The sequence below is a fragment of the Pestalotiopsis fici genome (genome assembly GCF_000516985.1).
Source record: "Pestalotiopsis fici W106-1 unplaced genomic scaffold PFICI_Scf_6, whole genome shotgun sequence".
Classification (NCBI taxonomy): Eukaryota; Fungi; Ascomycota; class Sordariomycetes; order Amphisphaeriales; family Sporocadaceae; genus Pestalotiopsis; species Pestalotiopsis fici.
The window spans coordinates 265,455-292,003 of NW_006917096.1; the positions used below are offsets into that span (position 1 = coordinate 265,455).

The 26,549-nt window shown below is 50.8% G+C and overlaps 10 protein-coding genes across 10 annotated transcripts; 6 read left to right on the top strand and 4 right to left on the bottom strand.

Moving 5' to 3' along the window:
* Positions 1-461: 461 nt before the first annotated feature.
* PFICI_08557 (uncharacterized protein) lies at positions 462-1,330 on the top strand (the record flags this gene model as incomplete). Its single annotated transcript, XM_007837138.1, has 2 exons — positions 462-774; positions 831-1,330. The coding sequence occupies 2 exons, from the start codon at positions 462-464 to the stop codon at positions 1,328-1,330; spliced, it is 813 nt and encodes a 270-aa protein (XP_007835329.1).
* Positions 1,331-2,236: 906 nt separating this feature from the next.
* PFICI_08558 (uncharacterized protein) lies at positions 2,237-4,065 on the top strand (the record flags this gene model as incomplete). Its single annotated transcript, XM_007837139.1, has 6 exons — positions 2,237-2,470; positions 2,543-2,618; positions 2,678-2,906; positions 2,976-3,033; positions 3,084-3,308; positions 3,358-4,065. 6 exons carry the CDS (start codon positions 2,237-2,239, stop codon positions 4,063-4,065), a joined length of 1,530 nt encoding a protein of 509 aa, XP_007835330.1.
* Positions 4,066-4,970: 905 nt separating this feature from the next.
* PFICI_08559 (uncharacterized protein) lies at positions 4,971-8,840 on the top strand (the record flags this gene model as incomplete). The annotated part of the gene is made up of 1 exon (XM_007837140.1): positions 4,971-8,840. One exon carries the CDS (start codon positions 4,971-4,973, stop codon positions 8,838-8,840), a length of 3,870 nt encoding a protein of 1,289 aa, XP_007835331.1.
* Positions 8,841-9,369: 529 nt separating this feature from the next.
* PFICI_08560 (uncharacterized protein) lies at positions 9,370-11,225 on the bottom strand (the record flags this gene model as incomplete). Its single annotated transcript, XM_007837141.1, has 3 exons — positions 9,370-10,469; positions 10,540-10,723; positions 10,797-11,225. 3 exons carry the CDS (start codon positions 11,223-11,225, stop codon positions 9,370-9,372), a joined length of 1,713 nt encoding a protein of 570 aa, XP_007835332.1.
* A 693-nt stretch (positions 11,226-11,918) lies between these two features.
* PFICI_08561 (uncharacterized protein) lies at positions 11,919-13,343 on the bottom strand (the record flags this gene model as incomplete). The annotated part of the gene is made up of 2 exons (XM_007837142.1): positions 11,919-12,414; positions 12,469-13,343. The coding sequence occupies 2 exons, from the start codon at positions 13,341-13,343 to the stop codon at positions 11,919-11,921; spliced, it is 1,371 nt and encodes a 456-aa protein (XP_007835333.1).
* Positions 13,344-13,743: 400 nt separating this feature from the next.
* Positions 13,744-15,560, top strand: PFICI_08562 (uncharacterized protein; the record flags this gene model as incomplete). Its single annotated transcript, XM_007837143.1, has 3 exons — positions 13,744-13,772; positions 13,849-15,152; positions 15,220-15,560. The coding sequence occupies 3 exons, from the start codon at positions 13,744-13,746 to the stop codon at positions 15,558-15,560; spliced, it is 1,674 nt and encodes a 557-aa protein (XP_007835334.1).
* A 546-nt stretch (positions 15,561-16,106) lies between these two features.
* Positions 16,107-17,260, top strand: PFICI_08563 (uncharacterized protein; the record flags this gene model as incomplete). The annotated part of the gene is made up of 2 exons (XM_007837144.1): positions 16,107-16,576; positions 16,639-17,260. 2 exons carry the CDS (start codon positions 16,107-16,109, stop codon positions 17,258-17,260), a joined length of 1,092 nt encoding a protein of 363 aa, XP_007835335.1.
* Positions 17,261-17,422: 162 nt separating this feature from the next.
* On the bottom strand, positions 17,423-19,087 carry PFICI_08564 (uncharacterized protein; the record flags this gene model as incomplete). The annotated part of the gene is made up of 2 exons (XM_007837145.1): positions 17,423-18,566; positions 18,639-19,087. The coding sequence occupies 2 exons, from the start codon at positions 19,085-19,087 to the stop codon at positions 17,423-17,425; spliced, it is 1,593 nt and encodes a 530-aa protein (XP_007835336.1).
* Positions 19,088-20,216: 1,129 nt separating this feature from the next.
* On the top strand, positions 20,217-21,393 carry PFICI_08565 (uncharacterized protein; the record flags this gene model as incomplete). The annotated part of the gene is made up of 5 exons (XM_007837146.1): positions 20,217-20,319; positions 20,372-20,692; positions 20,760-20,947; positions 21,022-21,194; positions 21,258-21,393. The coding sequence occupies 5 exons, from the start codon at positions 20,217-20,219 to the stop codon at positions 21,391-21,393; spliced, it is 921 nt and encodes a 306-aa protein (XP_007835337.1).
* A 162-nt stretch (positions 21,394-21,555) lies between these two features.
* On the bottom strand, positions 21,556-26,336 carry PFICI_08566 (uncharacterized protein; the record flags this gene model as incomplete). The annotated part of the gene is made up of 5 exons (XM_007837147.1): positions 21,556-22,173; positions 22,230-23,164; positions 23,229-24,235; positions 24,294-25,320; positions 25,388-26,336. The coding sequence occupies 5 exons, from the start codon at positions 26,334-26,336 to the stop codon at positions 21,556-21,558; spliced, it is 4,536 nt and encodes a 1,511-aa protein (XP_007835338.1).
* Between the last annotated feature and the right edge of the window lie 213 nt (positions 26,337-26,549).

Below are 26,549 nucleotides of genomic sequence, written 5' to 3' on the forward strand. Positions count from 1 at the left end.
CTGAGGCTTTCTTCTGACTTTAGGGCCTACCAAAGCCCAGGCACGAATGGGATCTGATTTCCACTTCACCGGGTTGCCTTGATAGATACATGGTCTATCAGATTCGGACAAAGCGTTCCAATTGATAATAAGATTCATGGTCTGTTAACTCTTTAAGCCATGACCAAGAATACCAATCGTCACACTTGGCCGAAATTAACGCGATATCGGGATCATTGGATCCTGGCCCGCAACTATACAGCGGGCGGCGGACATCGGACATTTCCAGAACAGGCAAAGAACCTTGGCCTTCAGCCAATTGCAGTGGCGTTGTATCATTGCTGCTTTTGGACCAACAATGGGAAGCAGTAGCGTCGCTCTATGGCGAGTCCATATAAACAAAGAGCACCAAGCGCGAGATACTCTCAGATGAACTGTTACTACTGACCAAGAAGAGGAAGTTGATCTAACTAGAGGCAATCATGACTGTCGATACCAAGCCCCGACTCGTACGAGTTGCCGTTTTCGAATGTCTCGAACTCGCAGCCAACATTGCGCAGACAAGAGGACAATTCGTCGATGTATTTGCTGCTTGGCTGCAAAGGGCCGCTCTCAGTTACAATAGTCGTCGTCCCCTCGCAGAACAAGTACGGATCGAGACCACGGCGTACAACGTCGTGCAAGGACAATACCCACCTACATTAGACGACATTGACGCCATCATCGTATCCGGATCAACAGCATCTGCCTATGATCAAGACCCTTGGATCTTGCGACTTGCAGAATATTTGAAAGGTAAGAAAAAAAACCACGAACAAAAATACTAGGAAGAGTTCTAACCCGCTGACTAGATGTCTATACACATAACCAACGAGTTCGGCTCTTTGGCGGCTGCTTTGGACACCAGCTCATGGTCCACACTTTGCTCAGAGAGAATGGCGCTTTTGTCGAAAAGAGTCCAAACGGATGGGAGATTGGCGTCCACGAGGTAGCCCTCAACCCAAAATTCAAGGCACATTTCCCGGTTCTGGAAGGCGTTTCCAAAATTTCATGCCAATTCTTGCATGCTGATCATGCGGTTTTGGACGAGGCCCAACTCGGCGATGGATGGGTGCGCGTAGGGGCGAGCTCGTTGTGTAATGTGCAGGGCGTATACAAGCCAGGCAAAGTTCTGACTTTTCAAGGCCATCCTGAGTTTGACGGCTTTTTGAATGAGCAGGGCGTGAGGAATTTGGAGAAGGGTGCCGTGCTGAACAGAGAGCAGGTTGAGAGTGCACTGAAATTAATCCACCAGGAAGACGATGCGATCCTGCACGGTGAAGTCGTGATTGATTTCATAGTCAGAGCCTAGAATTAATGAAATTTAAAATGGAAAATAAGCCGAAGGGCGTGAGTTGCATTGTCAGAATGGAATAATACTACATCAACTTGAATGAAAAAATTGGTGTTTTCATAGAGCAAGACAGGATTACAGGTTCGTGATCTCATTGGTTCTTATGCATCGCATCGCATCCCATTGCATGCCAAAATGTGACGATACATGGACTCTTTGTGGGGAAGTAAGAGACCCTGCATACATGATGCATCTGCTAGATAAACATGGGTAACAACATATCCACAGTCAACCATGGTGTCCTATCCTGCCAGCATTTATTTCAAAATGAGTACATAGTTATTGGCTTGGAAACGAGGCTCTTCGGATATGTATTGCAGGTCTGTAAAGAATTGGCAATAACTCAATTTGATGTTTACCTTTTTTTTTTTTTTTTTTTTTTTTTGGTATCTAGTTGATCACTACTGAAGCCACTCATCAGGGAGTCAATTAATCTAGAGGTGGCAAGTGTATTCAGAGATAACAACAACTTAAACCCAATCGAGTGACAAACCGTCGAACTGATAGCGCCCACAGGGACACGCCAGTGGAGCGCACGCGCTAAAAACGCCAGCGGACTTTTTTCAACCAAGTCCGCTGTGTCGGCCAGAGCCCAGTTACCTAGAACCCCCAAGCCCTGTGCATTCTCCACGGACTTTGTGATGCTGCAATGCGCACTCCAGTTCAGCTGCCATCCATGATAGCGGACATGGCATGATGACCAGGTCCCTAGTCACTTTACTGCACCTCGACGGATAGATATATATGCAAAATCAAGACCGCAAATCTGGGGTTGTTCCACCCACGATGTCCTCTACTATATTGTTCTAAATTCGGCGTGACAATCATTGAAAAAGATCCACGACCAAGACGAGCACCATCACCATGTCGGCGACGGAACAGCCTGAACAGACAAAGGCACCCGCCATGGGCGGTGATGCCAGCTCTACTGGTCCAAAGAAGAGCGTTGAAATCGTCCAAGACATTGATATGAGCACCATTCCGGTCCCCGTCGAGCCTGTGCCCTATGAACAATCCGAAGAGAGAGCACTGATTCGAAAGATTGACTGGCGAATCATGCCGTATCTGTGGGGATACGCCGTCCTGTCTGCTGTGGATGTAAGAGAAATTGAATCAATTCTGCATACTGTTTACCTTGTTCTTTATACTGATCAATCTGTTTGTCTCAAGAAAATCATTATATCGAATGCGGCACTGTACGGCATGAAAGACGATACCCATCTGGTCGGGCAGCAATATAGTTGGAGTCAGTCATGATTGATAAAACATATCGCTAAGAATTGAATCTGACCTGGATTATTATAGTCGGTTCCATCTTCTATTTCGGCTACCTCGTTGCCGAATTTCCTCTCGTCAGTTTGATGGGACGCTTCCCGATCGCCAAGTTCCTCTCCATCATGGCCATGGGATGGGCAGTCATGACCCTCTTGATGGCTGTTTGCCACAATGCTCAAGGTCTCATGGCGCTGCGCTTCTTTATGGGTATGATGGAAGCGCCCGCGCTCCCTGGCTTGACACTCATGACAACAATGTGGTGAGTAACGACATGCCTTCTCCGGTGTTCTCATCAACTCGAACACTACTAAGCTTTGGCGCTTGATAGGTACACCAAAAAAGAGCAGCCTCTTCGCGTCGCACTCTGGAGCTCGACTGTGGCTTCGGTAAGTTGTCTCAACCGAGAATATCCTCAACTAGGCTAATTGATGTCAAGGTCTACGTCGGACTCGTGTCATACGGCATTGGCAATGCGAAACACTTGTCCATTGCCACCTGGCGACTGCTCTTTATTGTGTTGGGAGCAATCTCCATGTTCTTCGCCGTCATGATGTTTTTGTTCTGCCCGGATCGCCCCGAGGCTGGCCGATTCCTATCGGAGCGCGAGGCAATCGTTGCTGTCGAAAGAAAACGATCGGATAATACTGGTATCGAGAACAAGGTGCGACGTCTTTCGAAGAGACTCATGGGCCATGACTAACACATACTAGAAACTCAAGTTTTACCAGGTTCGCGAAGCTCTGATGGACTGGAAGTCTTGGGCCATTGCCTTGTTTTTCCTGTGCATGAACGTGAGCAACGGCGGTCTCAACACGTTTTCAGCACAAATCGTCTCCGGTTTTGGTTTCAGCAAGCTCAACACCGTCTTCATCGGCATGCCTACCGGTGTCATACAAGCAGTATCCAGCATCCTCGCCACCATACCGCCGCGCTATATCAAGGACACGCGATGCATCTCGGCCGCCGTGTGTTGCGTCGTTCCGCTTGTGTGCTCGATTGTGATTCGCAAGCTGCCATCGAGCGACACTACCGGGCTGCTGACGGCATACTACTTCTTCTACTTTTTCTGGGGCCCTTATGCCGTCGCACTGTCGCTTCCCATGGCAAATACATCGGGCCACTCCAAGAAGTTAACTGTCAATGCCATGATCTTCCTCTCGTACTGCGTGGCCAATATCATTGCCCCGCAAACGTTCCAGTCCTCGGAGGCACCGTATTACCAGAGCGGATACAATTCCATTGCCGGATTCGAGAGCGCGGCTATAGCCATCATGCTCTTATATATCGTCGGCGTCAAGTGGGAGAATCGCCGGCGCGACAAGCTACATGGAGAAGTGGTTGAGGGAGACATTGATTCCAGGATCAGCTTTGATGATTTGACGGACTGGGAAAAGCCTAACTTTAGATACGTCTGCTAGATCTTTTAGTATTTGGAATATGTAGCTGAGAAGTGGTTCGGATTTTCTTTGCTATTTATGCGAAACACTCGAGTCTCTATCTCGGGATACTACTAGTTATATTCTTATTACGATATTAATAAAGAGAGAGACTCGTAACAATACTTCGCATTGGATCAATCTTAAGCATATTGAAACCTGATATGTAAGACCGGCAAATAGAACATTACAAGTAGCGAAGTGAGCGCTTTTACACAGAGAGAGACTTGTGGAAAACGTGAACGATCTGCTTTCCGTGCATTTCTGCTCCAGTCTAAGGTACCCAAAAATTAACGCATCTCAGTGGGAAGTCATTTGTAGTGTGCATAAGGGATGCGCATGTGCATTGGGCACAGCTAGCAGGTTACACCAGTACACCATACCCCTCTCTTGAGTACACTTGCTCTTGGGTTGCCTCACCTACACTGCGACCTCTAGACAACACATTACTTTTTTTTTTTTTTTTTTTTTTTTTACAGCCAAATGCGACCGCATCCCATTTAGCCCTGATGTTGATCAGGCAGACAGACTGATCGCATGATTTTCTGGAAGTGTCGCTATTTGCTTGTGGTGTTCCACCATGCTGACGCTTGTCAGCTTACCACAACAACAGAAAGTGATGCGAACAAAAATGATTCGTCGTTACTGGCCAGCGCCTACAACCCACAGTCTCCCGCGCAGGGTTGCGCGACTGACGAAAGCCCCAGTCCTCATGAGGCCTTCGACATGGACATGTCCTCCTAGGCAACAGCAGCGATGATGACACAAGCTACTTGAATGAAATGCACGAAGTTTAGCTCCAGTGTTGGTATCATTGTCATCGCATCTCGCCAGACTGAACTTCTCGCAGTTCACGAGACGATGCCTGCAACCGCGACATGCAGACAATGCAGAGCAACGACCCCCTCTCCAGACGAGCTGGCCCTCTCGACCCCCACGACTACACGGTAGCCTGGATCGCGCCCCTCGAGATCGAGGCCCAGGCAGCCCTACACCTGCTGGACGTCCGACATGAAGGGCGGTTCCCAGTCAGCCGAGGCGACGACTATGTATTTCACGCGGGCAGCATGCTTGGGCATAACGTCGTGATCGCGACATTGCCAGCTGGTCAGGAGTACGGAACAGGGTCAGCGGCGGCGCTGGCGAGCCAGGTCAAGAAATTCTTTCCTAAACTCTGGTTCGGGCTGCTTGTGGGTGTCGCTGCGGCGCTGCCTGATTTATCGCGAAGCCCAGTGCGCGATATTCGCCTAGGGGATGTGCTGGTAGGTCTTCCTGAGGGTAATAGCGCGGGACTCGTTGCGTACGATCTCGGCAAAGAAACAGAAGACGGGTTCGAACCACTTCGACGAGGACACGCATTAGCGGTAACGGAGCCGATTATCCAATCGGCCATCGGCAGCATCAAGCTGAAGGCACCTTATGATGCTGAGGAGTTTCTGCCTTTTTACGAGACTATTCGTAGTAAGGAGCATGCAACTGGTGTATTCGCCGACCCTGGCCAGGACCGCGACAAGCTGTTCTGGACAGAAGACGACGGAACGGACAGGCCAGTCGAGCGCACTCGACGACCGGATTCACAGAGGACCCGAGTATGGTATGGACCAATCGGGTCAGGGGATAAGCTCTTGAAGAATGCGCAGAGAAGAAACGAACTGAGAGACAAGTACGGGGTGATCGGCGTGGAGATGGAGGCGGCGGGCACGATGAACCGGATTCCCGTTGGTGTAATCCGGGGCGTGTGCGACTATGGAGACAAACACAAAAACAAAGAATGGCAGCCGTACGCGGCGGCAATGGCAGCGGCATATGGCAAAGCGGTGCTGTATGAGATTCCGCCGCGTGACCTTGGTCTGCCAGGTCAGTCGAAACAAACAGTGGCTGGGAATACCACCGAATCGAATAGTAAGCAGAACAAGCCTGTCTCCAGTATGATAATGATTGACAGTGACTTAGGTAGTCTCCGTCAACCATGCTATCATATCCAACTTGCCAAAAACAGCAGGTTTACTGGCCGTACCGCGGTGCTAGACACACTAGAGGAGAAGCTGTTTGGGCAAGAGCGCTGCCAGAGAACGGCGCTGGTAGGCCTCGGCGGTGTAGGCAAAACCCAAGTCGCGCTCCGCTTGGCCTATAGGGTTAAAGAGCAGCGACCAGAGTACTCGATATTTTGGGTACCAATAATCAGTGCCAACAGTGCACAGCAAGCATATGTTGAGATGGCCAAAAAGCTTGGCGTGGAAAAGAGGAGCAACGATGAGGACATCAGAGAACTCGTCCGCCGTCACCTTAGCTCGGCCGAGTCCGGCAAGTGGTTATTGATCGTCGATAATGCGGATGATCAAGAACTGGTATTCGGATCCGCTGAAAACGGCGGCATCGATGACTTCCTGCCCCGAAGTGACCAGGGATCCATTCTTTTGACGACACGATCAAGACAGGTTGCCGTGGAGTTTGCGCAAGCTGACGTCGTCGATATCGAGCGGATGAGCCAACAAGAAGCAACCCAGCTCCTCGGAAAATCATTGCCCCAGAAGCAGATGTTGCAAGACGAAGCATTGATAACCGAGTTGCTAGAATACCTCACCTATCTTCCGCTAGCAATCACGCAAGCGGCGGCCTACCTTAACCGGACCAAGGCGCCTATTCACAAGTACTTGAGCCTATTGCGAGGTGCTAAGAAGGATATTCCTAAAATACTTGGACAAGAATTTCGGGATAATAGTAGGTATCAAGAATCGCGAAATGCCGTAGCGACGACATGGCTGTTGTCGTTTGATCAGATCGAAAAGTCAAACAAAACTGCCGTCAAATTGTTGTCGTTCATAGCATATATCGAGCCGAAGGCTATACCGCAATCGATCATGCCGAGGCCGGGGCCAGAGACGGGGTCAGACGGTTCGAATTCAGAAGAGCTGGAGTCGGCTATAGGCTACCTTTGTGGATACTCGTTCCTAGTCCGGCGTGCAGACAGCGATATGTTCGACATGCATAGTCTCGTGCATCTGGCGACAGGGGCATGGACGAAGGAGCGAGGCCGGAGGACACAGATAGTCAGAGATGCAATAGGTCATCTTGCAAAAGTCTTCCCTTCCGACGATCCTGCTGACCGTGAGCTGTGGAGGGAATATATGCCGCATGCATTGCGGCTACTCTACGGAGGCGAAGGGGGCGAGGCAGAACAATGTCGATACCAGCTTTTATCAAGCGTTGGAAGATGTCTGTATAAGGACCGACGATTTCAAGAAGCTGTGCAGTGCTTTGAAGAGGTGTACGAATGGGAACGGAAAGAAGAAACTGCAGCGAACAATCCTCCACTAACATCAATGTACTGGCTTGCCATCGCATATCTCAGTAACCGACAAGTCAAGAAAGCGATCGAGTTATTGGAAAATGTGGAATCGGCGAAAAAGAAGGTATTGGACGAAAAAGATCACGATCGATTGACATCACGCCTCCATCTGGCGAACGCATACCTTGAGGACAGGCGGATAAAGGAGGCGATCCCAATATTTGAAGATATAGTGGCAGTTCAGAAGGAGACTTTGGACGAAAAGGATCATAATCTTTTAGTGTCAAAATCTCGTCTGGCGAACGCATATCTTTTAGACAGACGGATCAAGGAGGCAATCGAAATATTTGAGCATGTACTAATAATTCAGAAGGAGACGCTAGACGAAAAGGATCATTCTCGACTCAGTGTAGAACATAGTCTTGCATTGGCATACCATGACGACCGACGGATCAAGGAGGCGGTCCAGATGTTGGAGCATGTTGTAACGATGCGAAGGGAGACGCTGGACGAAAAGGACCATACGAGATTGAGATCGGAGCAAGTCTTTGGTATTGCATGTATTTCGGACAGACGGATCAAAGAGGCAATCAAGATATTAGAATATGTTGTTACGGTGCGGAGGGAGACGCTGGACGAAAAGGATCATTCTCGAATAACAGCGGAACACTCACTTGCGAAAGCATATCTCGAAGACCGACAGGTTATAAAGGCAATCGAACTATTCGAGCCTGTGGTAGCGGCGCGCAGGGAAATGCTGGATGTGAAAGATCATTTTCGATTAACGTCGGAGCAGTCACTTGCGAGAGCATATCTTGAAAATCAACAGATCAACGAGGCAATCGAGATACTCGAGCATGTGGTAGCAGTGCGGGAAAAGACGCAAGATAAAAGCGACCATTTTCGATTAACGTCGGAGTATTTACTTGCAAAGGCATTTCTCGAGGACCAACGGATCAAAGAGGCGATTAAAATATTGGAATGTGTGGTATCAGTGCGGAAAGAAACACTGAACGAAAAGGACCATGAGCGATTGACATCGGAACATTTACTTGCAAAGGCACACCTTCAAGATGGTCGGACCAAACACGCAATTGAAATATTCGAGCACGTTAGATCGGTGCGAAGGGAAACTCTGCGGGAAATGGATCACAACCGATTGATATCAGAGAGCGAGCTGGCTAGAGCATATCTCAAGGATGGGCGGGCGCGAAAGGCAATTGACCTTCTGGAACACGTCGTGGCAATCACAAATAAGCATTATGCTGAAGATGATCCAGACCGACAGTCCTGGACGGAACTGCTTACTAGGGCGCGTGAGCAATTGGAAGCTGAGTGGGAGACGTCTGAGGATGAAAGTGAAGCATCAGGATGGGTCCAAGAAATGGAGACTGGGGAAGTTGATGTCGCCACACTGTCAGCATCTGTAGATTCTCTGATAGAGGCTTTAGATAGGTTGCATATGTAGGTTAGAAATGTGATCCAAACGTAGCTCGAATTGTTGGCCTCTGCATCCAGATTGGGCTCTGTGCTTGAGCTGATTAACGGGTACAGAAAGTGAATGAAACCTCTCATAAAAGTGGCTCCACACTGTAGCGATTGAAGAAGGACATTGGTGCAGTTCGCGACTGTACACAGTAGGTACTATAGTCTATTGTAGGGAAAGAATCGTGAGATACAATGCTGACTTGGCTGTCTGCAGTAATGCCAGCAATGACGAAGTTAGCTTTGGCTCACCTTGTTATTAAAGGAAAGCATTGGTACTTTCAGGTACGAGCCAATCCTTGACTGAAAAGCAAAACATGCGACATCCATTTCGCCACAACTGGTTTCTGAGAGTGGCGTCAAAGCCCAAACGCTTTCTTGTTCTAAAGGTGTTGCAAAATATTTGATATGATTCCATGGTAGACTTCGGACAGGGTTGATGACGACTTAGTCCCTGAGACTACATATATTTGAACAAAGCAAATGTTTCATCATATACAAAACGATCCCTTTTAGAGGCTCTTTGCGTCTGCTTCAATTTTTCCCTTCTCAGCCAGTGAACCTTCATTCTTGACCAAGTCCGGCCCCACAGCTTCGCCGTCAATCAAGCAATCATAGTGAGAGGCTTGTTGTTCAAAAGCCAGCGATTTGTCAATGCTCGGATCAGGGAAAATCCGGAACAAGACATAGTAAACGGGTCCAGACACTGCGATACTAAGTAGGTAGCCCATGTTCCACATGTGGTTGGCCCCATCTGCCACCGACGTGGTGCCAAAGCTGGCCACAAAGCCAGGAAAGGGAAGGACAACGCCAATGATCCAAGCAACAACCATGCGCAGGTTCCAGCCCCCTGTGTACCAGTATTGCGAGTCGGCGTTGCCAATGTACAAATCAGGGACTTTGAGGTTACCGTTGCGAATGAAAAAGTAATCGACGATGCAGATGGAAGCAAAGGGGCCCATGAGGATCGAATAGCCAGACAGAAAGGTCAACAGAGACTTGGCACTGGATATAATCTTCCACGGAACAATAGGAAAGACTAGTAGAGAACAAAGAACCTGACCACGTCGGATACTGATCCAGCGGGGTAGCAATCCGGCAATATCAGAGCCAAATGGCAGCGAATTGGCAGCGACATTGGTGCCGAGAATGGCCACGGCAAAGGCAAATGAGGCCAGAAATACGAGGCCTCTGGACGCTGGCGACATGTCGTAATAGTCTAGGGCCGCCGAGAGCACGTCCCAGAGATTCCAGTACTGTTTGCCCCAAAAGTTGGACGTGGCCGAGGCTACGAGAATGCCAAAGAGGGCCGGCAGGGCACTGAAGACGGGGTAAGTGATGAGCTGCGACCAGGTCTGGTCGCTGGGTTTCCGGGCGTAGCGAGCAATGTCGGCCTGGGCCACGATGAGCGCGGAGCATCCGCCGAACCCCGAGTTGAGCGCCGACATCCAGAGCCAACCGTAGTATGTCGGGTCGGCGAGCTTGGGCGTGGTCTGAAAGGAGGGGCCGACGGAACCACCATTTAGAACAACGGCCCAGATTAGGACGGCGAAACAGGCTGGTCCGACCATGCATGACTTTGCGACAAAGTACCAGTTCAGATTCTTTGGGTCTGTTGAGAGAGATGCAGTTAGTTGTGTGGCCAATAGGGAAAGAGATTGTGAACAAGGGTGCTGGCATACGTATAAAGACAAACGGCATGGATAGAACCCAGAAAATGGCCATTGCCCCGAGTAATTGTGTAGTTGTGCCGGCATTGCTCGGAAGGTGGTTCGGTACATCATTCCAGGAGGGCCAAATGCATCTAATGCAAATGGACACAAAGTTGGAGCCGTAATACGCGTTGACCGCATACCATATCGCCGCCTATAGCACACTACTGATTAGTTGTTGTTTCTTTTTGTCTCTGCAAGATTCATTGATTCCAGATGGGACTTACTACAATGCATCGGGACACAATAGCAAAGTAGCTTCCCCACATGCCAAAGCTGGCTCTGGCATATACTGGAAAGCCGATGTGATAGGCAGCCGGTCCACGACCATTGGCCACGAGAAGCACGGCGCCAATGATGTGAGAGATGACGACGGCCAGCCAAGAGGCATACCACGGCATACCGAGCGCAATCATGGCGCTGCCGGTAGTCCATGTGCCAGTGGCAAACGAGGACGCCAACCAGAAACTGGTATAGTGAACCCAGGTCCATGTTCGAGATGATGGCGGTGTCGGGTCAAGATCCGAGTTGGACCATATCGGCTTGCTCTTGTCAAGCTCAGTGGTAGCCGCGGTGCTGTACGGGTTCTGCGGCGCCTCTAATTTGCTGACCACGTCTGGCCAGGAGAGACCAGAGCAGCTGCCGAAAAGACGCATCGTGTTATCGTAAAGGAGATAATGCAATCCAAGGATTTTGGTTAGAAGATCGTCGTTGGCGCTGTCAAAGTAGCCCTGTATTCGTTCCAGGGACTCGGATCCTGGATTATATAAACGACTTAAGCTGCTGTCGCCAACTGCAAATCAGTTATCAGCAATCCGGAAACATGACCTGATACTCCGATGCAAACGACAACGATCCAATTAAATGAAGAAGACTCAAAGCCGCAATCAAGTAGATAACTTGGTATCAGCCTTCTGGGGAGAACTATTGCAACACTAGATTCCAACAGACGTGGTGGCTGTCCGAGTCAAAGTCATGTGCTAGTCGGACAGGTGAATAATGTCCGACATTATCTTTTGCCTGAGGCGAGGGGCCCGCAGGTCATCCAGCCAGGGTAGTAACAGGGCTCTGGGCACTGATAACGACTATCATCTGTGTTGTTATCGAATATGACAAGGTTGGGATTTGAATCAATACCTCTTTTACTATGGCTGTCAAGTACTACATATTTTTGGGGGTCGATTGTTTCAATAAAGGTTATTTATTTAGATACTTTCAAGTGCTAAGGCATCATTTACAATTCCTTGCGCGCCAATGCAAGCAATGGATTTAAATCTTTTTTTTTTCTAGAATGAAATTAAATGACAAGAAACTCTTCTGCGACTAACATGAATACATCAATATTTCCATCACCTATGTAAATGATTAAGAACTCTAGCTAGTCGCTGAATTCCTTCCACCAAAACGTCCTCTTCATGCCACGCCCAACACAATCGCGCGCCAGAAATGTATTCATTCGAGCGAGCTTCTCTATTCGAGGCCTTGTCCGTTACTGTGAACAATTTACCGGGCGCAATTCTGAGACTGTACTCCTCGAGTGCAAAGCTAGCTATTTCCTCGGTAGGTGGCAATGAGCCGTCTTGTGGAAAGGTGATGTACAAGAAAAAGCCTCCAGCCAAGCCTTCCGATGCTCCGATCTTGGCCGGGTCTTGAGGGTCTTCCATGATTTTTACACCAAATGGAAATAATAACCTTCGAATGGCGCCCACCATGGCGTCGTAGCGACGGGAGTAGGTAGGGATCAAAACGTTTTCGAGGTGCTGTGTAATAGCACCATTACTTAGCATCTGGTTGAGTACCAATGATGATAAGTGGCCTTGACAACCTCCAGATACAGTCGCTCCTCTAATTTAAACTTGTCAGCATCAAGAATAACCGAGCATGTCTGGTAGAACTTACACGGTGCCCATTGCCTTGATGAAAGCTGGCGTGGATTCCAGCCATCCGACACGGACGCCGGGTGCGACAATCTTGGAAAAGGAGCCATTGCTCACGGCATTGCCAAACTCATTGGTTCCTTCGAGTGAACGATCAACATCCACCATGCGAGGCAACAGACGCGTAGTATTACCCGGGACTGCTTCATGCCCAGGCGTCCAATGAAGAAGATCGTACACATCATCAGTGACAATCAAGACGTCATGCTTACGAGCAACGCGGACCAACTTTTCTCTTTGCGCCAAAGACATTGTGCGTCCGCTCGGGTTGGAAAAGGTAGGGACCATGTACAGGATGTGCCGAAAAATCTTGGGGTATCCATTTTTGGGCGTTTTCGACGGGAGCCGAGACGGAAGAGCCTCATGCTGGCCGGCCTCTAGCTCCTCCAGCGCCTTCTCAAAGTACACCAAGTCAATGCCGTCGGGACCTTCGGGCACACCACGGATGCAGTCGCCGTATCCGGCGTCGCGAAATACGGGACAAGCCAAAAAGTACGTCGGCTCCACCATCCAGATGTTTCTGGTCACGGTGACGTCGGCAAACTTTTGCAGAATCACGGCGAGTCCGTTGGATGCGCCGTTGGACACAATGATGCGGTCGCCGCCAATGGGACCGGCTGGGGCACCATAGGAAGAGGAAAGCCACTCCCCGAGATTAGAGCGCAGGGACAGGTCGCCGTGTTCGGGCCCGTATTTCAAAAGCTCATCGATATCATCGCGGGCAAAAAGTTCCAAAGTGGCCGCCCTCATGGCTTCCACCGGGTGCAGTCTTGGTGTTGGCCATCCGCCCTGAAGATTGATGGGCTCTTTTTCGGTGACTGGCAATTGGGAAATCATGTTGAATGCGTGGGTGGAGTCATGTGTATAAGTTGGAAAGAAGAACAACAACAAGAAGAAATGAGGTTTTGTGAGATCTGATGAAGAAGCGGCATGGAGTTTCAGAGATCATCAATGCAACGAAAATTGATATCGAGGAGCCCGAACAACCATTTGAAATTGTATTGTTCATCAGAATCGCTCAAGACAGTCCAGTCCCCGCTCATTTGTCGCCCCAGCGGACTCGCGATGAAAATGTCCGACAATCGCTGAGTCGAGGCCGCATCCAGCGCCAGGCTCCTGCAATACGAGGCAATATAGTACTAGAAGCAAAATCAGTTCTCCAATGATGTATGGCTTAGACAATTTACAATAGTGAGGTCAATTTGACAGCGTTTGGTATCATTATACGACCGCAACAATGTCCGTCGTTTCTTCAGAAGTGTCAGCGTACGTGTAGCACTATCAACGCCCAACTACAGTAGCGTATTCCTAAATGATAACCGCCCGCTTACCGCAATCTCAGGAACAACCCCGTGACATCAGAAGACGTTGTCTCGTGTGCGGCAAAACTCGGCTTTCAAGTCAAGCCTGAGGAATTAGATGCTCACAGAGTTTTGTTGGCCGCGGCCTACGAAACCTTTGAAGAGCTCGCTGCGCTACCCGACTATGAACCCCCAGCCACTAAGCCTCGCTATACGCGACATGGCATCACCCGCGTGGACCAAGAAGCCAATGAGTTTGGCAGCGCTTGGTCGTATCGGTGCACCTTGACACAAGGAGACAAGCATTCCAGGCAGGACAAGCCGACGGGTCTGCTCAGCGGGAAAAATATTGTCGTCAAGGACAATATCTGCATCGCTGGCGTTCCTCAGGTATATGGCACCGACGCGATTAAACCGTGGGTGCCGCAATGCGATGCTACCGTGATATCGAGAATCGTGGAAGCCGGCGGCTGCATCGTCGGCACCGCAACGTGCGAGGCATTGAGCTGTGCAACCGTTAGCAACACTGCCGCAGCCGGACCCATATTCAACCCTTGGGCAAAGGGGCAACAGTATTCGGCCGGAGGTTCCTCGTCTGGCGTTGGTGCTCTCGTCGGGAACGCGGATACCGAGGTCAAGCAGATCCGCGTGGACATGGGGATTGGAGGCGATCAAGGTGGCTCGATCAGGGTACCGGCGGCATTTTGCGGTCTTGTCGGCCTCAAGCCGACGCACGGTCTAGTACCGTATACAGGTGTCGCAGCTTGTGAGCCCATCATGGATCATGTCGGCCCCATGTGCAAGACGGTGTGGGATACTGCGCTGCTGCTAGAGGCTATTGCAGGCTATGATGGTCTCGACGACCGTCAGATTGGGGCACAAAAGCATGGCAGTATCAAGTACTCTTCCAATCTTCAAGACTGGTACACATTGTCCTGTAGTCGCTGGCCATCTAGACCATTATCTGGACGGAAGATTGCAATTCTCAAGGAGGCCATTGATGCACCATTCGTCAAAGAGGAGATGAAGGATGAGCTACGACAAACAGCCCGGAGATTTGAGCAGCTCGGGGCACAAGTGGAGGAAGTCTCCACGAAATGGCACGAGACGGGCCGCTCCCTATGGATGGCCATTTGCCGCCAATCACTAACAAGTATCGCCGTCGGCAACCCAATGGGCCGGAGAGGCTACTATCCAACAGGTTTCCTGGAGAAATTACTACCTTGGAGCCAAGAGAAATGGGACCGCCTGCCGGCAGCCATGCGCAACGAGCTCATCAACGGGGTGTTTGAACGTGACAAATACCCTACTCTTTATGCAAAGTGCATGAATCTCTCCCTTCAATGTAAGCTCCAGAATCTATCTTTTTGGTACCACATACAAAATCTAATCTCAAATCGCTGCATTAATAGTGAGAGAAGAATACGAACGTCTTTTTGAGACATATGATGTTCTCCTCCTTCCCACGGTCCCCTTTACAGCGCCGCCTCTTTTCGACAGGGAAAAGGCCGGTGTATGGGAAGTCATGTCGTCGACCTTTGGCCAGACGCTCAACACCATGCAATTCAATCTCACTGGCCACCCGGCAATGAGTGTGCCGACTGGTCTCCGGACCGACATGTCTGGTGCTTCCAACACTAAACTTCCGGTTGGCGTTCAGCTCGTTGGACCCCTGCACGGTGAGAATGCTATACTGGAATTCGGGTATGCACTGGAGCAGTCGTATAATTGGAAGGGTACACAGGATACATAGAGATTCAATGAATACAATCAACATCGCTCTTCCTGAGTCATAGTTCACTACAATGGTGATTGTTTATCGTAAGTTATGTGTCTATTGTTCGCTACGAGTCTGACTCATGATCGATTAGCCACTCATAGCGAGAGGAGATCCGGTGGAGCCTATAATGCTTTAGAATTTCCTTCCCCGGATGGGCTCTGCTTTGAACACTACTAGGCATACATAGAAAATCAAGTGCCATGCTTTGAATCTGCTCATATAAACATTTGTGGCGTGATATCAAGCCATTTTCAATCCGCGACCAATGATTGTTGTGTCGTTGCCTGGTCTGCCTTGCGGACTTTCGGACTCCCTATCTAATGGGGCCGAGGTCGGGGGCGTAGAGACGGATGCGGCTGAAGGCGCCAAGGCTCACGGGTCCGATGAGGGGGGCTGAGTCGAGGCCGCATTTGCGTTGAACAAATACTAGATGAAGTGCATGTTATTGCCGTCATGGCCATCTCAATCTGATTAACATTGTTCGTGCTTTTTTACTGTCCGCGTGCTAGTCGTATCAACATGTCCTCCAAACCGCAATCATTCGTCATTCTAGGAGCCGGGGTCATTGGCCTAACCAGCGCTCTTAGCTTGAGGGAAACCTACCCCGATGCCGAGATTGTCATTGTCGCCGAGTATTTCCCAGGCGATTATAACATTGACTATACATCCCCATGGGCCGGCGGCAACTGGTGTTCATCGGCCACTGATAATGGAGTTCTTGAGGCTTGTGATCGTGTCACTTTTGAAAAGTTTGATCACCTGGCACGGGCCGTCCCTCAATGCGGCATCAAGAGATCGCCTCTGCGCATGGTCTTTGATCAGAACATCAAGGATGCAGAGATACTGAGCAAAGATACGGACAAGGTTTGGTATGAAGAGCTTGTTGGGGGCCTTGACCCGATCCCTCAAGCAGAGTTGCCATCTGGTGCTGTATTTGGGCTCGATATGAGATCAACCTTTGTCATCAATACGCAAGTCTATTTGAGATGGTGAGTCGTCGCAACAATGCACCGTGCCCTTCCTTCGGAGCCTTGAGGCTAATGCGATGTAGGCTTCTAGAATGCTGTCAGGAAAAACAGGTTCGTCTCGTACGCAAGAGAGTGTCGCACGTGCGCGACGCTGCCGCTGCAGCTGGCCTCAAAGACATCTCGGCGCTGTTCAACTGCACCGGCCTGGGATCGTACTCCCTCGGAGGCGTCGAGGACAAGAGCATGTATCCGACCAGGGGCCAGGTCGTGCTCGTCGAGCAGCCTCTGGTCCCGTTGAAGCGCATGTACTTTCGCTCGCCTCGGCGCGTGGACAATGACACTACCTACGTCTTTCAGCGACCACTAGCCGGCGGAGTCATTCTTGGCGGGTGTCGCGAAAACGGCAACTGGAGTGGTGAAGTAGACCTCGACTTTGCCCAGCAGATTATGAAGAGGTGTTGTGCGCTGGCTCCCGAGCTCGGCAAGCCAGAGGACTTGAAGGTGATCAAGCACGGAGTCGGGCTGCGACCCAGTCGACGCGACGGCCCTAGGATGGAGGTGGAAAAGAAGCCCGACGGGCTGCTTATAGTGCACAACTATGGCGCCAGTGGTGCTGGCTATCAGGCATCTTGGGGGATGGCACAGCACGGTGTTAAGCTGTTTGGCGAGGCAACGACAAAAGCGTCATATCGAGCGCAACTTTGAAAAGGATTACTACATGTGTTTCAATTCAAGTTTTACTGTTCGCATTTTCTGTAATAATATTTCTCAAAATGGAGTGGCATATAACACTGAGTGACACTGGCACATCCACGCGATCAATCATTGCATCCATTGAGCGATTACCTACAGCCTGAGGGTTAGGTACTAGAGGCACTGGGAATAATAAGTGTTGCTGACAGTGCAAGTGCTTCCACTAGCGCACGCTGTGCAACCAGAGTACCCACTACCACCACACTGGCCATATTTCGCAACAGAGCAGCCAGAACCACTTCCCGACGTGGTCGTGGCCGCAACAGTACTGGTCACGACTGTGGTTCCCGCGCTGCTCGTGGTGGTTCCCGATGATGCACCGCCCGTCAACTTGACCGTGACGACGCCATGCGCAGGCACGCTGACCGTCACCTTGCCCCCAGACAAGCTGGCCGTGGTGCTCGCAAACGTGGACCCTTGGCTGGTCTGCCAGGCGCTCGCCGCCGTTGGGGTAAAGCTGGAAAAGCTCAGGGCGGCGCTCTGCGCGCTGGAGCCGGCATTGGTAAAAACAACCACGATGCTGCCGTCCGTGTTTTTGAACGCGCCAATGGTAGTGCTGGTCATAGTGCCCGAGGAGCCGATGCGCACGGCGCCCGGTCGAATGTGTCGCGACCACATGGCAAAGGCCCAAAAGATGCCCGAAGGCACGGGGTTGGTGCCGTCGGTCGCGTCGACTAGATGCGAAGCCGACTGCGTCTCCTGGATCTCGAACCCCTCCCAGAAGAGGTAGGCAGACAGCTGCGCATTGACCATGGCGTTGGCCAGCTTGGTCGCCCAGGTGAAGCCTTCGTTATCGGCGCCGCTGCTGTACCAGGTCGTGGTGAAGGCGCTGCTGGGGCCGGCCTCGGTGTTCCATTTGGGCAGAGATGTGGCCGTAATGGGACTCGTGGCATCACCCGAGTAGGCGTGCGACGAAAGAATGGCCATATACTGAGTTGCGCCTCCATCGACTAGCTTGGTTGCATAGGTGGCGGCATTATTCCAGCCCAAAAAGTCACAGCAGACAACTTTGGTCGACAAGCCGGCACTCTTGATGGTGTTGTACAAGATGGGCAGGAATTCGATTGCTTCGTGTGCATCAGTGGAGATTTGCATCTGTGAGTATGATACAGTCCAGTCTGGCTCGTTCAAGGGGCCGACGTGCGTCACTGTAATGCCCTGCGCGGCGTAATACTTGACGTACTGCACCAAGAAATTGGCATAGGCCTGTTTCCAGTCGCCTGTACTGCAGGTATTTCCCGTGGTGCCGCAGAGATAGCTATCATGCCTGTGTTAGACGAGAGTCTCGCAGGTATAATGACTAGCAAGGAAGTAGAGGGAGCAGACGAACCCAACCGTGGTGTCGCTGCCACTTGTCTTCATGAACCCGGGTGCACTCCAAGCATCTGCATAGATGGTTTTGACACCATAGCTAATGGCCTGCTGCGTAAACCAGAACTGTCCCGCATCATTGCCATCCCAGACATAACTCGGCGTGCTCGAAGGAGACCCCGGACTGACCGGCTCAATACTGTCGCCTGACCCGCCCGATCCTATGCGATTGCGAATAATGGAAAATCCTGCCCCAGTGCTGGTGCTGAACAGGTAATCAAGCGCCGTCTTTTGAGTTGCCGATGCGGCGTTCTTGAATTCAGTGGCGCGTCCAAAGGCTTGAGAGAAACCGAATCCGTCAATGGTCTGGTACGTCGTGGAGGCGTCAATCGTGATGGCGGTTTGAGCCCCGACAAACGAGGCAGCAAAGCTCGAGAGCGCAATAGTCTTTAATAGTGATACGGCCATTTTGCTTAAAAGAGGAGGCTGAATGCACTACTCAGCAAGTGCAGTGTAGATCATTTCAATCATCTCGTTCCCATTTATATATAGACTGCTCTTGAGGCCATGATGGAAAAGACCATTCCGTTCCAAACCAAGAAGGTTGGCCGCCATGTTACCGAATACTAACTCAAAATGCCTAAATCAGACTTGAGTTGTCGCTTTCATTCCCTAAATTTGGATGGCCAAGGTAGCATTAGGTCTCGATTTGATGTAGACTCAGTACCCGATGTAACTAGTGGCGTGTCGCACTCATTGCAACAGGGCTGAAATCCCCCACGAATGGGGTAAAAGCACAAGCAGAATATACCTCTCCGGTTAAAAGCAGAAGCTTGCAATACGATTGGGCCACCCGTAAGGAATTGGGTGATATAGATACGCGAGCCAACCAGGCTAGTTGTACCGAGATGGAAATTCGATACTGTTCACATTGCGCTCCAAGCCTTGAGGATCCATGATACTCTAAAACCAATCACTAGACGCCATGAAACCAATAGTTGTTGGCGTGTGACCCTTGGAAAGACTTGATAGTTTCGTATTGTTCGTATAGTTCGTGTCTCTCGGCAAAAGGGTCGGTATCTGAAGCTGTATGGAACGGACTACGATTTGCATGCTATCTTCCATTGCTGGTTTGGCTGGGGCTATAGATCTAACCTAGGGGATTAGGCCATTTCAGTTACCGGAAATGGCCGGGGTTGCGGGCCTGGGTATAAGTCTTGTAGGTAGAGGCAACGAATCCACCAAAACTGCCAGCCAGTGCAAGTGGGTAGCTCAAGCTTGTATTAATTGATTTTGGAGATGAAAAAGATACACTTCGAATAGCCAATCCCCTCCAATTGTAGCCCACTGGAAGCATTAGCAAGGGTCGCGGACTTGAATCTTGAGAGTCCGACAGGCTTGACTCGAGTAGTCCGCCCCCACTCATCCAAATCGGCTCCATCCCAGGTATCGGGCCGCGGAGGTTTGGCGGTCATCGTATAGTAGACGTTGTTTAAAAGGGTCGTCAATGAGATGAGATTCATCTTTATTGAGACATTTTGAATCAATATCGGTGAACTCTATACTGTCGAATTATTTCCAAGAAAAGAAAACGAAAATGGCGCCAAAAGCACTCTGCTGTATCTCGGTCGACATTGACGCCGTCTGCGGATGGATTGGATCATACGGTGGTGAAGAGTCTGTATCAGACATCTCCAGAGGTAATTGAATAAACATCTCCAACAGACTTCATAATACTTACATTATCAACAGGGTATTTCGCCGGCACCGTGGGTGTTCGTCGTCTTTTGAAGCTATTCGAAAAGTACAACATCAAAACCACGTGGTTCATCCCGGGCCACTCGCTCGAGACGTTTCCCGAAGAGTGCGCCATGATCCGCGACGCCGGCCACGAGATTGGCCTGCACGGGTACTCGCACGAGAACCCGCGCGACATGACGATTGAGCAGCAGGAGATTGTCCTCGACAAGACGTACAAGATGATTACCGAGTTTTGCGGAAAGCCGCCCCGGGGCTCCGTCGTGCCGTGGTGGGAGACTTCAAAGGAGGGTGCGGACTTGATGCTCAAATATGGTGAGTAAAAGCCAACCAGTCATTGAATTTTTGTTGCAATTGGGAATTGCTAACAGGGGTTATCTAGGTCTCGAGTATGATCACTCCTTTTCTCACCACGACGCCTTGCCGCACTGGCTGCGTGTCGGAGATACGTGGACCAACATCGACTACAAGAAACACCCCGACACGTGGATGAAGCCGCTTGTCCGCGGTGAGACCACAGGTCTGGTGGAGATTCCAGCAAGTTGGTACCTGGATGATCTCCCTCCTATGGTAAGTCATTTCAACTGTCGATGCAAGCCCGTCTCAACGATTCGCGCGTCGCATACACTAAACAAGACACCTAGATGTTTATCAAAAACATGACCAACTCCCACGGTTGGGTCCACCCCAGTGTCGTCGAAGATCTTTGGAAAGATCATTTTGACTACTTTTATGAGACATATGACAACTTTTGCTTTCCCGTGACAATTCACCCCGACGTATCGGGACACCCTCATGCTCTCAAAATGGTAGAAAGGTAAGAAAGAAACAACTCTCCATTGATCGACGTAAAGGCTTGGTGACTAATCTCGACTGCCAGGGTAATTCAATATGTCAGCAAACATGAGGGCGTAGAGTGGGTAAAGATGGAAGACATTTGCGACGAGTTCAAGTCACGGAGCACACCACCCGAGGGCGCGAGAATGCCGGCAGAAAAGGGAGCCATGTTGAAGTAATTGGTACAGATGCAAGTTAATTATGAAATAGGGGACGTATGCCCAAAAATATTCTAAAGTTTCTCTATAAGTGTTCTAGGTGAAAGTGTATGTACCGTGTGTGTGTGGATGGTGGGGGTGTCTTGTACAAGGATTTTGTACAGAGTCCTCGAACCTAGTCCTCTAATTCTTCTCCTTCTTCTCCTCCTTCTTGCTCTTGTCCTTGTTACCCTTGGGCATGCGCACCAGCCAGTACAAGAACAAGGCGGCAGCAATGTTGACCACAATGTACACCATGCCAATGCCAAAGTCGCGCCACCTCGTGGCGTAGCTAGAGCTGAGGGACGTCAGGAAGACGTTGGTCTCGGAGATGGAGCAGTAGCTGCACGAGTCGGTGGCGTTGGCGTCTTGGAGGTAGCCGCCGGCGGCGGATATGTAGCTGGACATGTACTCGCCGCACGTCTGGCCCAGGGGCGGCGTAATGCTCACCAGCTCGTTGGCGGCGCACTGCACAGAGGTATTGGCCAGACCGGTTGACAGTAGCGCCGATACTAGATATGTAAAAGGGCTCACCCTGTACATGAAGATCCAGAAGCCAGGCATGGCGGCGGGCGTGGCCAGGACACCGCAAAAGAAGAGACAGAGCTGGAATAGTACATTGGCCAGGTTACCACCCGCCTCGGCCGTGTCCGTGATGGATATACAAGCATTGGCAAAGGTGCAAGTAAAGATCATGAATTGCCAAATGAGCAACCACATCAAGGCACCACGTTCATGAGTTTGGCCAGCAGCTTCGGCATTCTGTTGAAGAGGTTAGCAAATAGTTTTTAGAATAGTTATGGATGGCGGCTACTGACCTTGTAGAACCCAACGGGATAATAGATGCAGATCCACATGAACAAGGACATGAGGGAATTCCATGGGATTTCGACAATAATCTGCGAGAGCATAAACACCTTCCAGCTGTATGTCTTGGAAGGCCTTTCGCGCACTTCATACAGGGAGCGTTGCGTGACGAAATGCGGCATCTGTTGCTGGACGAGCTGACCAAATACACTCAACAAGTTGAAGATGGCAAACATTTGATTTTGCAAGCCTTGAATGGTGAGGGGTGCATTGAGAAAGACGAGACCAATGAACAGGGCGACGGAGATACAGAGAGTAGTCTTGGCGTAAATATAGGAGGGTGTGCGCCAGTATTGCTGGAAAACGCGATGTGTGACGATGCGAAGCTGGTCCCAGAGGGGGGTAGCAAACTCCCGAAGCGATTCGGTCTTGGCGGTAGCATTGGTCATTGTGCGGGTCAGGCCACCAGACTTGAGATCGGCCAGCTCGGTTTGCACGGCTTCGTACTCCTGACTCTTGAGCCAGGCCTGGTGCCAGTCGACCTCGGACGTGGAGCCGGGGGCAGCACCAATGGCGGAAAGCATCCATTCGGCCGGGTTCTGTCCGTCATGGCAAGCAGGCGCGCCATTTCGTTCAAAGTAGTCAATCATGGTCCTAGAGTTCTTGCCGATATCGCCGAAATACACAGTCTTTCCTCCCTTGGCAAGGAAAAGGAGTCGATCAAAGCGCTGGAACAACATGGCGGAGGGCTGGTGAATGGTGCACAGGATGGACTGGCCGGCCTTTGACAGCTTTTCGAGGAGGTTGAGGATAGCCCATGATGTCTGCGAGTCGAGACCCGAGGTCGGTTCGTCCACAAACAAGAGCAGAGGGGGTTTCGCAGCCAGCTCCACACCAATGGTGAGTCGCTTCCGTTGTTCGACATTGAGACCTTCACCAAGAACACCTAGTAACACAAGAGTTAGCAAGCTAAAAAAGGTTAATACAGAAAACCAACAAATAATACATACCGACAACAGCATCAGCATATTCCTCCATATCCAAGAGCTTGATGACTTCGTCGACATAGGCCAATTTCTCAGCTCTTGGAGTGCTAGCAGGTTGACGCAACAGGGCCGAGAACTCCAAGGCTTCTCTCACAGTACTAGTCTCGAGATGCAAGTCTTGCTGCTGAACGTAACCAGTCTTTCGCTGGAAGGACTGATCGCGAATCTTGCCGTCGACCAACATTTCACCGGTAATGACACCCATGGAGACGCGATCGGCGAGACAGTCGAGCAGCGTGGTCTTGCCGGCACCCGAGACACCCATGAGCGCCGTCAGCGTGCCCGGCTTGACCCAGCCGTCGACGTGGTCTAGGATGCGGCGGGTTTCGTTCTTGATCTTGACGTCGTAGCACAGCTGGCCCCAGTGGAAGACGCTGGTGGAGGCTTGAATGGCGCCCTCCGAGTCGGAGCCGCTCGAGTCCTTGCTGGCGATTTGCGCGCCGGGCCGAGTGGCGTTGGCCTCCTGGTCACCCGATGTCTTGAAAGATGATGGAACGAAACCTTTGCGGAAGACGAGCACTTCACCCTTTGACTTCTTGGCCGCAATGTATTCGGCCGCCGTAATGTAGATGGCGTGAAGGCCAATAGCGAATGCAATCAGGATGCCAACGTTTCGCCACTTGTGGCTGTGGTAGTACTTGTAGGCCGTGGCAATATAAGTGTCACCAAGGACGTACGATTGTCCCGTCACCGCACCGACGGCCGAGCAGGCCATGTTGGCCATGGAGGTATTCTCGTATCCGGGGACGGAAGGGCTAGGCACATAGGCACCACATGTGTATTCGCGATTGTGAAACTCGTTGACCATTAGGGCTTCGAAACCGTAGGCGACAGGGTTTAGGTAGTTGATCCAGCGGCACCAATCCAGCATGTAGTCAACCGGAATAGCAAAACCGGTAAAGATGACAAGAGCAAGAATGAGAATCGAGGCAGGTACCATGGCTTGGGATAGAGTCCGAGACAATGCGGCACTGACTTTTGGTTAGTTGCATGTTCACTGTCGCCACAAACTTGGAGTCGTTGACTTACATGGATCTGAACAGACCAGACATGGACAGAGTCATGAGGAAAGATACAAACAAGAAGAAGAAGAATGCTCCAGGTGTGCGGTTGAGATTAGTCATAAAGTAGAAGATGAGGTTATAGACAATGGCGTTGAGGATCTTGTATGGCATGTCGACAAGAATCGAAGCGTAACTTTCAGCCGATGCATGATAAAAGGCGTAGCGGACGTGTTTTTCGACAATGGGACGCTGCGAATACTGCGTCAAGATCTCGAGCGCACTCGAGAATGCATTGGTCAAAATGGCCACAAAGAGGGCGGCAGCGCGACTGTAGAAGGACGTGGTTGTCTGGGGCATGTTGTAAAACAGGGAAGAGATGATCAAGCCAGAGGCGGAGTTTGCGATGAGAGAGAATATGGTGTTCTCGGGAGCTCCCAAGAGACGACGCCAACCACGCCAGAGACACAGCTGGACCTGTTGAGCATACGACAAGGTATAGGGCGACTTGAGACGTTGTCCTTTGGCCTGAACCGACTGCTTGTGGGAGCGGAAAGCCTCGGCGCTGGCACCACCGATGGGGTGGTCTTGCTTGTACTGCTCAATCAGACGGAGCAGTTCCTCACTCTCCTGGCTCTTCTTCCAGCACGCTGCAAAGTCGTCGGGGGTTCGGGGGACGCGGTTCTCCCAGCCGGGTCGGACGACACGCTCGGTTGGGGCCGTCATGGAGGTGAGGAAGTCGGGAACGGTCTGGCGAGACGGGCAGTCAAAGCCGAGACCCTCGAAGTAGCTCTTGGCTTTGGTTGCCGGGCCAAAGTAGATTTGACGACCCTCGTACAAGACAAGCGCTTTGTCGAACAGGTCATATGCACTCTGGGGAGCTTGGTAGATGGAGACGGCACAGGTCTGGCCAAACATTTCAGACTGAAGTCTCAAGGTTTTACAAAACTCAATGGCGTTTGCCGAATCTAAACCACGGGTAGAGTTGTCCCAGCACTGGAGCGGTGCATTGGACAAGGTTGCCTCGGCGATCGTGACACGCTTCCTCTCACCACCTTTTACAAGATATATATTAGTAAATGGCAGATACAACTTTTGTTTAAAAAGACAATAAAGACTTACCAGACACTCCACGAATGTACTCGTTACCAACTCGGGTGTTGACGGTATGCGAGATACCATACATGGCCATGACAACATCTCGGAGATGACCACAGTATTCGTCACGAGAGATACCTTCAGGAAGGGTTCTAGGACATCTCGCACGAGAGGCAAAAGACAAGGTCTCACCGACACTCAGCATGGGAAAGTGAACATCGACCTCGGCGGTGTAGATGGCATCTCCGGCGTGGTACTTGTGCATTTCCTTGGCCGATAGTTCCTGGTAGTTGAGATAGGTGCTGGGATCGGTGTAGATGCCGTTCATTTCACCTGCCAGTGTCTTGAGAAATGTGGAACATCCTGCTCCCGGAGGACCGAGGACAATGCACATTTCTCCGGCATCAATGACACCGTTAAAGTCGCGCAAGATGTCGACTCGTCGCAGTCCTCGCTTCTGTCCAAAGAGGGCCGGAAGGGCCTTGGGTGCTTCCAACAATACATTGCCGACGTCCTTTTGGTAGTCGGTGTCGGCGCCGTAGCCAAACACGTTCATGTTTTGAAAACAGACGCCGGCCGTTCGGTATCCGCCTCCGTGTTCCGATGTAAGGTTGGCAATGGTGCGAGCCCATGTTCGAGCATTGAACTTTTCTCCTAGCGGGTTCAAGGGGGACATGGGATCATCCGTGGTAAAGGGGCTGTGGCCACCAATGTGGCCGCCGACACTGGATCGCTGTGTATACTGTCGTGCAAGGGATTGTACTGCAGACTGCCGCCTCTCCATTTCCACTTGTTGGCTGTGTTCTTCCATGTATTCGACAGTCTCGCTTGCTTCGGTGTGATGATGAATTTTGACCGATTCGTGTTCCACTCGTTCGTCTCCGTTGAAAAAGGTCGACTCGCTTCCATTGCTGCTCTGAGAAGAGGGCGCAGGGCCATCGGCTGGCGCCCTGGGCACGGGTGGTTCGCCCATTGGGAATATCAAAGTAACGTGAAATTGTATTAAGGAATGATTCTTACACAAAAGAAAGCTCTGCAAGAATCTGCAGTTTATGGAATGTTACCAGATCTGGAAGTATGGCACACGGCTGGGACTCTTTAAGGGAAAAGCATCATCTAAGAAACTGACAAATAAGGAGTCCATGACCCATCGAGTAGTCGGACACTCGGTAAGGCTCTATGACCC